The 16,801-nt window shown below is 31.5% G+C and overlaps 2 protein-coding genes and 1 long non-coding RNA gene across 5 annotated transcripts; 1 reads left to right on the top strand and 2 right to left on the bottom strand.

Annotated features, from left to right (window-relative positions):
- Positions 1 to 662: 662 nt before the first annotated feature.
- LOC115885407 lies at positions 663 to 3,565 on the bottom strand. Of its 3 annotated transcripts, XR_004050725.1 has the most exons (5): positions 3,437 to 3,565; positions 2,807 to 2,945; positions 2,524 to 2,644; positions 1,881 to 2,025; positions 663 to 1,786 (listed from the first exon to the last, which is right to left on the bottom strand). It is a non-coding gene; the product is annotated as an uncharacterized LOC115885407 (long non-coding RNA). The 3 variants fall into 3 exon arrangements; XR_004050723.1 differs by having other exon boundaries at positions 1,881 to 2,644; XR_004050724.1 differs by lacking the exon at positions 3,437 to 3,565 and adding an exon at positions 3,005 to 3,117 and having other exon boundaries at positions 1,881 to 2,644.
- Positions 3,566 to 4,080: 515 nt separating this feature from the next.
- Positions 4,081 to 5,066, top strand: LOC115885443 (ribonuclease kappa). The gene is made up of 3 exons (XM_030904360.1): positions 4,081 to 4,255; positions 4,316 to 4,435; positions 4,496 to 5,066. Exons 1-3 carry the CDS (start codon positions 4,187 to 4,189, stop codon positions 4,595 to 4,597), a joined length of 291 nt encoding a protein of 96 aa, XP_030760220.1. The 5' UTR covers positions 4,081 to 4,186; the 3' UTR covers positions 4,598 to 5,066.
- A 1,060-nt stretch (positions 5,067 to 6,126) lies between these two features.
- LOC115885336 (E3 ubiquitin-protein ligase Topors-like) lies at positions 6,127 to 14,828 on the bottom strand. Its single transcript, XM_030904215.1, has 13 exons — positions 14,382 to 14,828; positions 14,135 to 14,328; positions 13,926 to 14,030; positions 13,720 to 13,839; positions 13,393 to 13,662; positions 13,152 to 13,332; positions 11,182 to 11,318; positions 10,318 to 10,492; positions 9,329 to 9,552; positions 8,277 to 8,327; positions 7,157 to 7,368; positions 6,942 to 7,095; positions 6,127 to 6,270 (listed from the first exon to the last, which is right to left on the bottom strand). Exons 1-13 carry the CDS (start codon positions 14,529 to 14,531, stop codon positions 6,156 to 6,158), a joined length of 2,088 nt encoding a protein of 695 aa, XP_030760075.1. The 5' UTR covers positions 14,532 to 14,828; the 3' UTR covers positions 6,127 to 6,155.
- Between the last annotated feature and the right edge of the window lie 1,973 nt (positions 14,829 to 16,801).

Genomic DNA, 16,801 nt, shown 5'->3' with positions numbered 1-16,801 from the left:
GAAAATATATCAACAATAAAATGTCTAAACATAAATCAACTATACCGTATGATCGAAAAAAAAATGGCATCCGGTAGGATTTGAAATAACACTTGATGAAATTCTCTATATAAATTGACAATGATCTTAATTTCCAAGCCATCTTTGACGCCGTTTTTTTCTCGATCGTATTGTATTATTTCTGCTTATACAATATGGCAAAAAAACAGCGTCAGCGATGGCTATGAAATGAAGATCGCTGTCATTCTATATGCAAAATTATATGGGGAATGTCATCGATCGTCATTTCCCAGCCAACTAGACGCCGTTTTTTTCAATCATATGGTATGTAGAGTCCTGCACAAAATAGAAAATATATCAACAATAAAATGCCTAAACATAAATCAATTATACCGTATGATCGAAAAAAAAATGAATTGAAATAACACTTGATGAAATTCTCGGTATAAATTTACATATAAAATGACAGTGATCTTAATTTCCAAGCCTCTCCGACGCCGTTTTTTTCTCGATCGTATTGTATTATTTCTGCTTATATAATATGGCAAAAAAACAGCGTCAGCGATGGCTATGAAATGAAGATCGCTGTCATTCTATATGCAAAATTATATGGGGAATGTCATCGATCGTCATTTCCCAGCCAACTAGACGCCTTTTTTTTGGATCATATGGTATGTAGATTACTGCACAAAATAGAAAATATATCAACAATAAAATGCCTAAACATAAATCAATTATACCAAAAAAATGGCATCCGGTAGGCTTTGAAATAACACTTGATGAAATTCCCAACATAAATTTACATATAAAATGACAGCGATCTTAATTTCCAAGCTATCTCCGACGCTGTTTTTTTTCGATTGTATTGTATCTTTTGTATATCATAATAACAGTTAACAGCGTGTTCAAAGAAGCTTTTTATAAAACGTAAAAAATACCTTGTATAAAACTAGGAATTTTGTACGTAAGAAACTAATTTTTTTACATAAAGAGCTATGTAGACTGTTTATGATTGTAACAAAAATATTTTTTTGTGTAAAAAAATGTTTGTGCTCATTTCTTTTGCACATTTGTCATCGGAAAAAAAACGGCGTCCAGTTGGCTTGAAAATGAACATGACGATATTCTCCGTATAATTTTACATGACCCCATATAAGATAACAGAGATCTTCATTTCATAGCTTTCGCTGACGCCATTTTTTTATTATGTTGTATTACAACTTAACTAAAACATTAAATTTAATAAATATCTTATCTATAACCAAAATAATTATAAATGGTACTCTAATTATTGAATGTAACATAATATTCCTTGGAATATAAAAATTTATATTATTTTTAATGCTATTTCTGATAGAAAATGATTATTTATCAATGCTCAAAGCCTGCTTGATCAGGAAACTTTATGATTGTACAGTATAAAGTTTAAAATTCCAAGAAACTATTTAAGAATAAAATTAAAATTTTGATTGTCTTGAATTCTGTGTTTTTATACATCTGGAATCTACTAAAATATATTCTTGATGATATAAGATTTTTTTTAACTCAAATATTTAAAAATTTTATGTATAAATACAGAATTCAACACTTCAAAATTTTACTTTTACAATTTCCAAAAAAGTAAAGACCAGTTTACATAAAATAAAATTCATAAATATTTTAAAACAGTTTCGGTGTTTCTACAAGTCTTCTTGAGATGTGTCTTCTGGAGTGTCCAATGGAGGAAAAATAGAAGTACCAGTACCAGCTGCAGCTTTTGTAGAATGAGTTCCAAAAATTCAATGATCTGAAAATAAAAATAAATTTATTTAGACTTATACACATATAACAAAGAATATTTTACATTGTTTATTAATAATAAACACTTTAGTGTAATTTACCTAAAATTATTTAGTTCCTCTTCAATGATGAATTTTATTCTTAATCCACTGTTGAATGTTGAATTTAATCAAGCTAAAGGCATCTTGAAGAAGGTGGTTGAATTGAAGTGCAGCTGTCCCAAAAAATCCTTGTTCCAAAGCAGTACTATATCCGAATCAAAAACTCAATTTTAAAAAGAATTAGAATATGATTGAAAAGAAAATCAATTAGAAAATGTATCCAAAACTATACAATTCTATGTAGACAATAGAAAGACCTAGAAGTCTTAGTAGAATAGTAGTAAAATAAATATTTCAAATACAATAGGAGACTTGAAATCAATGAAAAAGAGAAATAATAAATTATACTTAACAAAAATAAAATTTAATTTTACCATGTTAAGTTATGACGAATTGAAAGTCATGAAAACGATTCCAAAACTACAACTCCCCTCATAAAGAAACAATAGAAATAAATGCACGAAAATGAGTGATGAACTAAGAAAAGTATCAGAAGAATGACACAAAAAATTATACACACAATTATATACATATAAGAAGACTTTTAGGAAAATCTCAGAAAAATGACAGTTCAATATTAATTATTATATAGTTATTTCATTTCAAACTGACAAATATTAAAAACCATTAGAAATATATTTACCCGAAGGAAATAAAATTTTAGATATACAGAAAGTCCTGATGCATTTGTTGGTAATATTCATGAAAAGGATAAATAATACTGCCCTGGAGCTGTAGACATCTATTGATTTGTTGTGGAAAATCTGTAAAAAAGAAATAAATAATATTACATTTTATTACTTATGCTATAATTGTGTTGATTTTTTTTTGTTTCATATTATTTATATCTTAAAAAATCGTTACCCTGTTAATAAACTTTTAATAATTTACTAGAATTATTTTTAAAAATAATAAATTAAACTTACTTTTAATCACATAATGGAAGAACAACTCATAAACCAGAATGATGGCCAATCATCAGGATTATATGTATAAGGGGTGATGATCCATGTCTCTTCTTTTAGGTGGTCTTTATGTGCTGAGTGTGTATTATTGATAACGCTCCTAAAAGATAAAATTATAATTATTAAAGCCTTATATTAAAACAATGCAAAATTGTTAACTTAAATATGACGATGGTGTATAGTATTAAACATGTGTGTAAAAGTATTTTATTTTATCTGTGTGAAAGTATTAATTTATATAATTACTGAGCACAAAGGGCTCCTTGAGATATACTAACACCGACTCAAAGACGTAGAAAATACTTGTTTGCCTATAAAAACTACCTTTAAAAACAAAAAACATTTTAACTTGACCAAAAAAAATGGCAGAAAAAATACCAAATATCTCTAAATATAGAGCACTATTCTAAGTAAATTTACTTTTAATGTACGATAGAGACATCAAGGAATGTATCTATATTTCCATATACTCGATTTTGAGAAAGAAAATTATGAAATTTGCAAAAATATTAATACTTTTAATGATGATGTAATTGAAATATTTGCAAGTGAAAAAATCTATAGAAAACAGGCAAAGTAATAAGTACTTACATTTTCAGGAGATTAAACAGGCCTTAAGGAACAAAATAAACTCAAATAATACATCGCAAAATCACTTTTTCTATTAAAAAATCAGAAAAATTGTAAGAACGACATAACACATAACCTCTAGCTGAAAACAACAACTGAAAGTTTCTCACTTCAACGTTGTCAGATTGAACACATGTAAAACAGAGTCGTGTATTTTTTTGCTGCATAAATAATGTCTGTCTAAAAGAAAATGTATTATTTATTTTACTGAAACTAAGTATGTATAATATGTTATTAGATTTATCATGATTTTGTAAAGATTCAATTTGTTTTATACTTACAAAAATATTGATTTGGATTTATTTCAGGATTTCGTTAATATCTTGGCAACCTTGGGATTTTAGTTCAAAATTTTCTCACTTTTTCCAAAATGGCGCCACCGGCGTTCTTCTTCTTTTTCATATCTCAGGGCTTAAAAGAACAGTAACCACAGATTAGAAGTAATATTCTTCTTCTTTATTTTTAAATGGCTTGAACTCACTCAGGACCAGAGTCCTGAAAAACAATTAAAAGAAGAGTGATCGAATTATAATCTATGGTTAATTATTAGACAAAGACAACAATAAAAATAAACAAGAACAGCAATATATTCTTGTGTCCTTGAACATCCCATGACATTTTCCGTCAAAATTATCACATTTTTGTCAATAATCACATGATAGATTTTTAATAACTCCTAAAAAGTCTTAAAATAATTTATAGTCTTTTAAAATGGCCTGTTGTGGACCAAAATTGTCTCTATGCGGCCTGATAATCAGTGCTTGGGGTATTGTGCAATTGGTAACGAAAATATCGCCTTTTAAACTTAACGAAACCTTTTTTGATTCAAGTCTTTTCTAGGCCCTTATGGGAGTCTTCTATTATATAGAAGCCGTAGCCCTGGCTGAGGACCTTCCAGAAGTCCACTCCTACGAGACCCTAGACGATTTTTACAGCCAAATGACCAGAGGCTATCAGCAGGTAAGTGTTTCAAGTTCAAAGAACACACCCATATTTTTAACGAAACATAAACCTTTTCAGAATGCTTATAACTGTTGGATTGCTGCCTTACTTTATCTGATTACCATGGCCATATCAGCACACCAGTTTTGGTTGAACAACAGATCATCTTTGAGCGTTTAAAAAGAAATTTTATCACATATTTGAACTCGACTGCAACATTTGTCTTTTTTTTTATGTACTGTAAATATGAAAGGTTTGTTAAGTGTTTTAATAGTTTTCTGTTAAGTCTAATGCTATAATTAAGTAGATTTTTGCTAAAATTCGGCAGTCGAGGTGGTAGTTCTGTAAAGTATAACAGTATTTTTAAATTCTATCATTCCAAGCTATAAAACAGTTCGAATTGTCCTTAAAAACTTATACAAAGTTATAACAAGTTATATTATATACAGTGGTTTCTCAGTCAATATTATATACTTTACTGTATTGTATAATTTTTTTATTGTTTTTCTTATTAAGCTAAAAATTGTTAAACTTTTTACATTTGGAAATCACTGTTATATGGAAAAAAACATACCAGGTATTTTTATTTAGTATCAAGTGAAATAAAAGCTATTATGTCTATTTATTATGTAAATATAATTTCATTAAACTAAATAAGTATGTTTTTTTTTGATAAAAACTATGTAATGATACAAAAGATGTGAGATTACAAAGTATCTACTGGGTAAAAATATACAGCCAAAAAATGCAACTTCAATGTCAAAATACATTTGAACCCCTCTATATATTTAAGAAAATTTATATTTCTATAACTTTATATCAAAAACAGACTGAAAAACTCAATAGGATATTTGATATGGAGTTTTTTTGGAATACTGACTCACCCTGTATTATATGAATTACCCAGTAAGAAAAAAATGTTTCCAGTTGGCTAGGAATTGACGATCGAGGGTATACCCATATAATTTTACACTTTATCATATAAAACGCTGTCATTTTATAAATCTCTGCAATCTTTACTTCTGTGCCTAGTCTGATGCCGTTTTTTCTCGGTCAAAACAAGGATTATTTTACGAAAAAAAAACATTACCTTATTTTGAAATATTTATTTCCTATTTTTTTTTTGGCAAATTTTTGATTATACAATAGTTGTAAATATACATGACGCTTAGCTAGCTATATAAAGTTTATAAATAAAAAGTCAATGGCTTAGAATATTTAATAGAATGAAATTACAGGAAAAAAAGGTTCTTTTTGCAAAAATATCAGTATTTAAACAGTCTATTAGGAGGCGTCAAATCTCTGAAAAAAAAATATGAACGCCCCCTTACCCCCATGAATACCCCCATTTTTTAAACGTTTATTTTTACTTCGAATAAAATACCATAAATATACTGTATCGGAGAAAAAAACCTAGAAACTATCTAGGGCACTACGAAATTTTACATTTTTACTCCTAATAATCGTTATAAATAACTATCATACAAAAATAAAATAAAATCTAAAGCATAATGAACCGTATATTATTAGTATATACAGGGCGTCCCGAAAAAATAGCGCATCTGGGTGGGGGCAGCCCGTATAATACAACTTATGTATATATTTACAAGTTACAAAAAAACAACGCTCACATGTAAGGCCTGGATAACATTAAAAATTACAAAATAGTCCGTAAAATATTGTTTGGAAAAAATATTTTTATTAATGTATTTTTTTTTGTATTTAATTGGACTTAATGTTAATCGGATGATGGGTCGCTTTCACCAAAAACGTACCATTTATTATGTTCTCTTCTAAATACCAGGGGCAAGGACTTACTAGTACTCGGTCCGGGATTTTCGTGTTTCACTTCTCTAGATAATCAATGACATATGTCACTTTTTTTTGTAAATCTAATTCAAATAGTTAAAGCATCGCCACTTTACCTTAGCTATACAGAAGCGACTTTTTTGAAGTATAGAATGTTCAGCCATAGTTCAACGTGACGTCATATTATGTATAGTCGAACTCTCTCAATCACTTGCCAACCAGATGAAACAGATTGGTAACGTCATTACGGCATTCCGTAAATTACTGTTGATTATTGGATCTAAAAAGATCGTAACTGATGAAGGGTTCAAGAAAAAAATAATAAATGCCGAAAAAAATAATATAGGAACATACTTAAAATTTTCTAAACCATATGAACTGATCTCAGACACACCCTCAAACTCATATTTGACAAATAATGATGACGTAACGTTGAACGATGGCTGAACAGTTTTTACGTGTTTAATTTTGTTGATATTGAGAGGAAAATAACAATATATGGAATACCATTTAGTTTTTGTGTTATATAAAAAAAGTATTGTAAATATATTAATTTAGAAAAAATGCTACTGTCGCTTCTGTATAGTTAATCCCTAGATAATATTATCTAGTGACTTAAAATAATGTTTAGGCACCCTAGGCCGTAGATAGTATTATCTAGGGAGTTTAGTTTAAGTAATTCCGTGGATAAGTAAATTTCTGAAAAAAAAATTACCTTATTTCACTCTTGACAGCTGGTTTTGTGTAGTCGTCAGTACTGCTGTCAGACTCCTGAACTTCAGACTTACATCTCGCATTTTTCGGACTATTCCTCCCGTTCCTCACGATCTTGATCTTCGTTCTGGACGATGCCAGATCGTCTGTACAGTCTGTAGAATCAGGGAAAATAAAACCACACAACTCCTTTATAGAGTTGCCAAGTCTACTCACCGGTTGGATCCCTAGAAGTTTCGATTTTTACCGACGTATATGCTCCGTTATCGGTGAGCTCCACCTTGGACCTGGTACTCTTGGGTATTTCCACGTGGTATCTGCTAGTGGAAGGTTCGGATTTGAGCTTTTGCACGGCCGATTGAAAGGTTTTCTTCGATTTTGTCGATTCAGGTGTACCGTTCGAAGATATAGTCGAAGAACCGGAATGTCTAAGAAAAATATATAAAAATGATTTTTTTCAGTCCAATATATGGGAACAAATGAACTACTTTTAATAAATATGTTTTCTTGTCTTTTTAACGTCAAATAATTTGAACAAAAAGATTAAGGAGTATATCAAAAATCCTTATCTAGATCGAACGCGACGGGGTCCTAAAATGGCCGACTGAAATTCCGGTTTATCAGTGCCGTTCTAATTTTATTCAAAACGTGTAAAAAATATGATGCCTGGGTAGACTCAATAATTTGTTGTTTTATTTTACGTTGTCAATAAACGTTGTTGGTTATTAAAACTGTTATAAAAATAGATAAGTTATAGTAATTATTTATCAACACAAACATCCCAATACGCTACTGAAGCCGGTAAGTCAAATTGACGTATCTAAATTCTTTGACATATAGTAAATAAAAGCAAAAATGCAATAAAAAATATGTAATTACTTAATTTTAAATGAATTTCATAAACGATCGGTTTACTACACGTATGTATATTATATAGTTACTTACTAGCGAAAAGTTATTCCATTATTTCCCTCGTTTTTTGTCCGAGATCTACCGCACGCTACACAACCATCTATTATAGTCTTTTTCGATAAATCGCAATAATGTCCTGTTAATTTAAATTCTGTCACAAAAAAAATCCTTCTAAATTTACTACCTCTAAACAACTACTAGTTGTAGAATAAATACTAAATTACACAAAATTAACTCAGTAAAGACAAGACAAATCCACAAAATTTGAAATGTGTCAAATGAACCGTCAAACAGAACTGTCAAGGGTCCGTCTACCATGAATAAATACATGGATAGCATTATATTCCTTCATTAATTTTTTTTCAATCAAAAAAAATAAATTAAAACATGGTACATTTGAACTACTTTTAAAAATTCCACTTACCTCGAACAACTAGGAGTCTCCGTGGACAAATCCATCGGCTTTGCCTTGTACCTGATAAAAATATTAATAATAAACGCATATACTGCTAACTCAAAACGATGACAATACAAAAACGAAATATAAAAAATGTCTATACCTATGTGGCGGATTCATCTCTCCAAAAAACCCTATATTGGTATTTCAAAATACAAAATACACTTAGATCCATTTTCACATACTAAACCAATTAATACAGAACAACAAACAAAAAATGTAATATACCAAATAACATGTGAATGCGATAAATTTTACATTGGTGCGACATCTAGACCCTTAAATGTTAGAATTAAAGAACATAAAGATTATTTAAGAAAGGGAGATTTTCACACATCTAAGATTTATCAGCATTTATGGGACACAGGGCACAGAATAAATTTTAATAACGCCAAAATTATAATGAAAGAAGCGATAGCCTCTAAAAGAAAAATAAAAGAGGCTTTTTTAATACGATCTAATAAAAATAAATGTATTGGTCATGCATCTGTAAATGTTAGTAATGTATAACAATCGCTTCTTTGATTTTAAAGAACATAACATAAATAAACATAACATACGTAAAATTTAAAAATAATCATACAGAAAGTTTGGGGCTTTTTGGTTTTACCTTATTAAGTAATTGTTATCAGGTAGTAATTGTTAATTCTGAACTTTAACTTGATATAATGTCATTTTAACAGTACGTCGGTTTTAAAAAACTAAAGTGTTCTCGAGAAGTTGAATTTAAATATTTTAAATATTTTTTTTTCTTTATTCTTTGTATTTTTTTGCTTCCGACGACGGAAAGAGATAAACTTTCCGAAACGTTAAGTATTTTTTTATTTGTTAGGCAAATTTGTATAACTGTAAACATAACTTTTGACAAGCAGCGTCCGTTTAGGTTTAACGCAGAAGTGTTAAACAAAAAAATAACTATTTTATTTTGTAGATTTTCTTGCACTGCAGTGGCGAAATACCCATACAAGATTTTTGGAAAAACGAAATAACATGTTTAAAAAATTATTACAAAAACTTACCTGGAATTGGATACTGATTCAAATGACAAATCCATCGGCTGTATTTGTGTGGAAGCCTCATTTTTAGGCTGTTCTCTCGACCGGTAACCCTCCTCGCTCTTTGATTTTTTCCTCTTCTCTTTTTTACTGCTCTTCTTACTTTTCTTTTTCTTCAATTTTCTTTTCACTATGTCCATCAACGGTTTGTTGTCATCGTCTTCCGAGTCACTGGTAGTGATATTAACCTGAAAATCACACGAGACGGTACAAATTAACTACTTTCAATAATTAATCTCAATATTCCATGGGTAGTATATTAAGAAATGAGGTCTAAATTACAGAAAATGCATTTATAAGAAAACTTGAAGAGATAGGTAAAAAATGGCATAATACAATTTGATAGACAATTAAATTGTGCACCGGACGGTAGTATTATTTTTATTATTGCAACACAAAATTTAGGTAAATAGAAAAACTTCACTACAATACTTGGTTTTAAAAACTTAAAAGGGCCTAGAGAAATGAAGCATTAAAATTGTCACTGTATTTTCACAAAATCGTGAATATTTCAAAAACGGTAAGATTAAAGTGCGGTAAACCTTAATCGAATTCATCTTTATTTTAATCGTAGAAACTAAAAATGTATTAATATACAGGGTGGTTCGTTTAAAAAATTACAACTTTGATATTTTTTCTTTATTTGGGACACTCTGTACATTTTGAAAATAATTTTAAATTGTAACTTTAGCCGTCCTATAACGATCCCATCGCTCACATTTTCTAAAAATCTAATCGTGTGGTTATAAAAGTGTATTTTTCAGTAAAATATGGGACGGTACAAATGAACTACTTTTAAAAACTGCATTTTCTACAGTTATTTTCCCGTAACTTTTACTTATTTTGACAGTTAAGCATCTTTACAGTTTAAAATCAAAAATACTTTAGAATTTTTTAGTTTTATACAGGGAGTTCAAGTGATAAGAGGTCCAAAATAAACTATTCCGACTTACCTCTGTGTCGCTATCGAAAGCGTTCTGGCTCAAGCAACGTTTTTTATGCTTGCTTTTCATCTTCCTCTTTTTGTAGCGTTTATACGACTCTTTGTCTCGTTCACACGAAGTATCGCTGCTGCTACTAGAGAAACTGATAGACGAGGACCTACGCCTATGCCTTTTTTTCAACCACCTGAAACGAGAATACATATTTTATTCTATGGGACGTATTGTAATCGCAAAACATTTTCCGATGCACGCCATCAATCTTATCGACATTGACATTAAAGTCTATATAAACCTGACTAAATGAAATTTCGGCAAAAATGTTTAAATTTGTTGTATAATTTCAGATACCGAGCGGCTCTTCGTTTTACTTTATAGAGCAAATGATTGTAAGAGATAATTTATTTAGATTAAAGCTGCAAAAATTAGTTTAAACCGAATTTTATTATCGCTAAGTTGGTCACATTGCGTCGTGTTCAGCAAGGTTGTCGTTTATTATTTGACAATTATCCTAGTGTCAGTCATTATTTTGTGTAATATCATGTTGTTTTTGAATCTTTGTGAGCAATTCTCGTTTTTTTGTTGCCTATTTTCGTAGTCTTTTTTTTTAAATTGCACTTTTAAGCACAAGCAGTTGTAAAAGTAATAATTAAAAAAAATATTTTTTTAACACATAAAAAATAGTTTTTTATGTGTAACAAAAAATTTTTTTCACGTAAAATTAGTTTTTTACCAGTAATAAAAAGTTTTATACACGTAAAAAAAGTTTTTTTACGTGTAACAAATAGTTTTTTCACTTCAAAAATGAATTAAAAATACACAAAGGATGATTTGAGGTTTTAATCAAAATAAGAGATAATATTGTGAAAAGCTTACCTTCTTTTATCTTTCTCCAGTATGGCTTCGTGTTTATACCGTAATTTGGGTGGTAAACACACTGAAGGCTGCGGTGACAATTGAGAGACTTCGGGAGAGGGGCTCCTTCTCGATGGCGACAAAATGGGCATCGGTATCTAAAATCAAAATATTTTTTTTAATTTAATTACAAATTTTTAGTTTTCAGATTCAGGGTTGGGTAGGTAGAAAATTTTATATTTCCTACCGTATTTTCTACACGTAGAAAATTGGACATTTTTCATATGTCCAGACGTAGAAAATTAGTTTTATGTATTGTAAACCTTCCTTTGAGTTTATATTTATTTCAAATACTTCAATCACAACGATAAGTACAAGAAATAAACTAATAAAGATATCTCTAATTGTTATTTATTATTATTATATAACAAATGGATAGTATATAGTATCCAACAGGTCCAAATCCACCAGGTCCCTGCAGTGGGTAAATCACCAGGTCCCTGAAGTGGGAAAATCACTAAGTCACTGCAGTGGCAAAAACACCAGGTCCCTGCAGTGGCAAAAACACTAGGACCCTGCAGTGGAAAAATCACCAGATCCCTGCAGTGGCAAAATCACCATGTCCCTGCAGTGGCAAAATCACCAGGTCCCTGCAATGGGAAAAATAACCAGGATCCTGCAGTGGGAAGATCACCATGTCCCTGCAGTGGCAGAGTCGCCAGGACCCTGCAGCGGGAAAATCTCCAGGTACGTGCAGTGGCAAGAACACCAGGACCCTGCAGCGGGAAAATCTCCAGGTACCTGCAGTGCCAATATCACCAGGTCCCTGCAGTGGCAAAATCACCAGGCCAGCCAGGCCTCTGCGGTGAGAAAAATCACCAGGACCCTGCAGTGGGAAAATCTCCAGGTCCCTTCAGTGACAAAATCACCAGGTCCCTGCTGTGAGAAAAACAACAGGACCCTGCAGTGGAAAAACACCAGGTCCTTGCAGTGGCGAAATCACCAGGTCCCTGCAGTTGCAAAATAACCAGGTCCCATAAGTGACAAAATCACTAAGTCCCTGCAGTGGGAAAACACCAGGCCCTGCAGTGGAAAAACACCAGGTCCTTGCAGTGGAAAAACACCAGGTCCTTGCAGTGGCAAAATCACCAGGTCTCTGCAGCGGGAAAATTCACCAGGACCCTGCAGTGGGAAAATAACCAAGACCTTGCAGTGGCAAAATCACCAGGACCCTGCAGCGGGAAAATCTCCAGGTACCTGCAGTGGCGAAATCACCAGGTCCCTGTAGTGGAAAAATCACCAGGCCCTTCAGTGACAAAATCACCAGGTCCCTGCAGTGGAAAAATCACCAGGCCCTTCAGTGACAAAGTCACCAGGTCCATGCAGTAGGAAAAATCACCAGGCCCTTCAGTGACAAAATCACCAGGTCCATGCAGTAGGAAAAAACACCAGGACCCTGCAGCGACAAAATCACCAGGTCCCTGCAGTGGCAAAATCACCAGGACCCTGCATTAGGTCTAACCTAATGAAAGTAAGAACTACAAACTACAATAATTATTACTATACATATAGTTTAAACCACAAGCTTTCTATGGTAAAATTTAAAAAAAGAAACAACAAAAACTTTCAAAGAAAAAAAAATCAGACTTTTCTGTACGATCTTCAGATTAAACAGAAAAAAATGTTCTAATAGTCTTCAGATCAATTACTCTCTCTTATTTTCAGGAAGTTAAAAACTAATTAAACACTTATAGAATTTAAAGAAAATAGAAAAAAAATGGCTTTAAATATATAGAATTAATTTTGCACCTGTTCTCAGATTTTATACATTTTCAACTTAATTTTCTACATTTTCTACGCACTTTTCTACATGCACGTAGAAAATGAATTATCTACGCGTCGTTACCCAACCCTGGTCTTCACAGACAGTCAGACAGACACACTTATGAGGTATGGAACCCTAAAAAGAGCTACAAAAGAGTCAAACTTACCTCATTACACGAAGATATCATCATAGGCTCATCAGAATCGGTATCAACCAAATTAATAGTGACAGGCTCTGCAGGCACTCTGTGGGCTGATTCACCAACAAAAACAACATCACTATCGTTGCTGTTATCATCGAAAACTTCAACAGTGTCCTCTTCAAGAACTGGTGTGGGTGAGGTAGGTCTATAATTAATCAGATTACAACACATTCAACAGAGATGTAGGAAAAGCAATCTCACTCACCTGGATGTATAAATTATACTTCTGTCATATCCAAACATATCGTAAGGCGATCTCATAAAATTATAGAATTCGTGTATAAAATGATCGGTTTTAGTGTCGAGGTAGTCTCTCAGAAGGTTTCTGAACGTTCTGCTGCAAATGTGATATCTGAGCAGGTGGTCTAGGATTAGGTCGACCACATGCATTATTAACTGGGTATTTTCATAAAGGAGGGCGTTCAATTCGCGATTTAACCAGGGAACAAGTCTTTGTCTGGCAGCTGGGTTATTTCTGAACAATAAAAAATATTAACATCACTTAAAAACGAATTAAATTCAAAATATATACCTAAAAAAAGTGGGAGAACACTCCCTATAAGGCGTCGCTATGTCCGGTACCCCGTTTACCCAAAGATTTTGTTCGTATATCGATCTTCTGAAACTAATCCTAGGATGCAATATCCTAGACCTAAAAATAAAAATAAATTTTGTTTAGAACTGCCTAGGCTTTTATCTAAATAACTATATTTTGGCTAGCAGTACTTAAAAAAATACCTTTGAAAACCTGTGTCAACAGTAAGTCTTCCAGAAGTCAACGGATGACTCAACAGCATTTGTTGAATTGCATGTTCGCCTCTCGAATCGACAGTAAATGTAGTTCTAACATATAAAAATATATTTGTTATATTAAAGACTTACTATAGCATTTTATCTATGTTTAACATAGCTTTAAATTTAGAAAAACTGAAAATATTTCTAATTACCTAACATGAAATGTCGTGTCATGTCTCTGAGGAGTAAGAGACAATGGTAGAAATAAAAACTCCTCGTTGGTAAACAACCTAAGGTCCTCGTTCCTTGGTGCTTCCACTACATGCTCATCGTATTCCTCGTTTGATTTCACATTGTGTATTATCGATTTGAAGGCTTGTTTACAGAGTGGGCACTCAGCTTTGATCTGTAAATCGTAGTTGGTAAACTGTATTTTAAAGAAAATTAAATAAAAATTACCTTGGACCACTCCAAGAGGCACTGGAAGCAAAATTGGTGCATGCACGAGTCGGAGAAACATTTGTTGTTGCACGATCCTAAGCATATTGCACAATTTGGGGGAGTACTGGCTGAACTCGGTCTGTTAATAGCAAGTTTACTGTCTGCCATCTTAATATCGTCAAAAATTTCGTTTAGATTTTCGAAGAAAACGATGATAAATCTCACATCCTAGATTTCCCTGTCAAATGTTAGATTTTTGTCATTTACTGCTGGTCGTTAGGATGGGGTCGTACCGGTACGACAAACGCATTATACGGAGATATTACGAAAATACAAGCTAGAATACGAAAGTATACTTTGGAATTGTCTGGATGCGAACGAAAATTGCAAAAATAATATTCGTTCTCCGACGACAACGCTAAAAAAAGTAAATTTTCTTGACGTTTAACATATGGTTTCCTGCAACATCAATGCTGCCAACGTATTGTTCTAGGGTATTTAAGTACATATCAGAGATATAGAGGTAGGAAAAATACGCTTCGATTTCTTATGCTACGGTGTAGAAAAAAGAAAATATTGTTTAGAATCGATTGATGCAAAGAAAAATTGCAAAATAATAATGGTTTTTGCGACGACAACGGTATTTATTGACGTTTAACAATTTCCTTCAACAGTAGTGCTGCCAATGAATAAATCTAGGGTTTTTGGTTACATCTTGCGCCATCGGCAGTATATAAAAAGAAACTAATAATATTCTATACAGCGTCTCAAAAATTTAATGTACACGGTGTCAAAAAAAAAACACGCGCATAACTTTATTTCATTTTTTTCTGATTTTTTATATCTAACTTGTATTTTCAGTGGTTCACCGGCTAAATTTTGATATTTACACGATGTCTAAAGAAACAAACAATATGAATGAAGGGTAAGAGGAAAAAACCAACGATATGTCCACTTTACTGGAATTTTTAAGTAATCGAATATAAAAAACGATGTCCACATAAGCAGTTTTGTGACATTGTCTGTTTTTCCCCCTTATCCTTCAAAAGCATCTGAAGAATACTTTATTGAAAAAATTTTACAATTTAAAATTTAAATAAAAAAACATACACTACACATACAAACTAAATATAGGCAAACCTGTAAAATTAGCAATAAAATATCTATATTTTTCAAAAACAACATATATCTGAAAATTAAAAGTTATTAAATCTATTTAAAAAGTATTTTTAATCATAATTGTAATCGAAAACTTTAGAAGTATTTGTTTTACAAGTATTGTATAATAAACAATAAGTGCAGTTGTTGAAAAATGCGTCATATTTGTTTATAATGAACTTTAACAAGTCATTAAAGAACATTTATATATTTAAACATGTATATTTACACTTTGATACAAGCTAATTTGTACTCAACCACCTAAAACCTCTCTATATTTTTGTTTTAAGTCCTATAAATAATACTTAATAGGCCGTATATAACTCTCTAATTGTAAAATCAACAAATAATTCATTGGATTATTACATAAATCAATAAATTATTCTAGCGACATATATACAAGGTGTTCGAAAAATTCAGGGCCAAATCAGAGGATGTTTTCTTATAAAATAATATGAAAAAAATTCCTATAAACATGGGGTTCGAAAATGCATAGTTAAAGATGACAGGATGTTATTTTTTAAAGTTTAACATCCTGTAGCATTTGCAAACCCATGTTTATAGGAACTTTTTTTCATATTTTTTGATGAATAATCACCCCCCGTATAATTTGGCCCTGCATTTTTTCAATACCCTGTATAGAAAAAGAAACACATGCAAAGAAATCAAATTTTTAAACATACAGAATATTTTTTAAACGACAAAGTTGGGGACTAGCAACTTACTTTTTGCTGAAAGCACTACTTACTATATTCTACCATTAATATTTATAAATTTAAAAAAACAACACGTAGTATATAAGGAATAAAATTTTAAAACAAATAGATTTGCATATATCAAATATTGCAAGACAAATAAAAACTACATACATTTATATTTATGTATATATCACACACCATTTTTTCTTTGTAAACATAAAAATACCGTATCTACTAAGGGCTGGCAAAGGTTAGTCTTGGGTCGAGATTTCCGTATGTAAGAAGAGTACAATGCGTTTATAATGTACTGAACAAAGAGAGGACAGTAAACAAGTTGCCAAACGTATGAAATAAACCGAGAAAATGTGCACATCGCTAAGAGACGTGGAAGGGGATAGAGCAAATTTGTCGCAGTTGAAGTTCTAGGGAAAGGTGTACGTCATGCGTTCAGCTTCACGATTTAAGTACGTCTCGTGATACTTAATTTGTTTATTTACTAACGAGTCGTTGTAATTTTCCCTATAGCTTGAATTTTTTTTAAGTGCAAGCTAGAAACACTTGCATTTTTGGTAAAAATAAGTG

Source organism: Sitophilus oryzae, unplaced genomic scaffold, assembly GCF_002938485.1.
Source record: "Sitophilus oryzae breed Bouriz unplaced genomic scaffold, Soryzae_2.0 scaffold_381_pilon_pilon, whole genome shotgun sequence".
NCBI classification, from domain to species: Eukaryota; Metazoa; Arthropoda; class Insecta; order Coleoptera; family Curculionidae; genus Sitophilus; species Sitophilus oryzae.
Note: the sequence above shows the minus strand (reverse complement) of the source record. Positions and strands in the feature narration are given on the sequence as shown.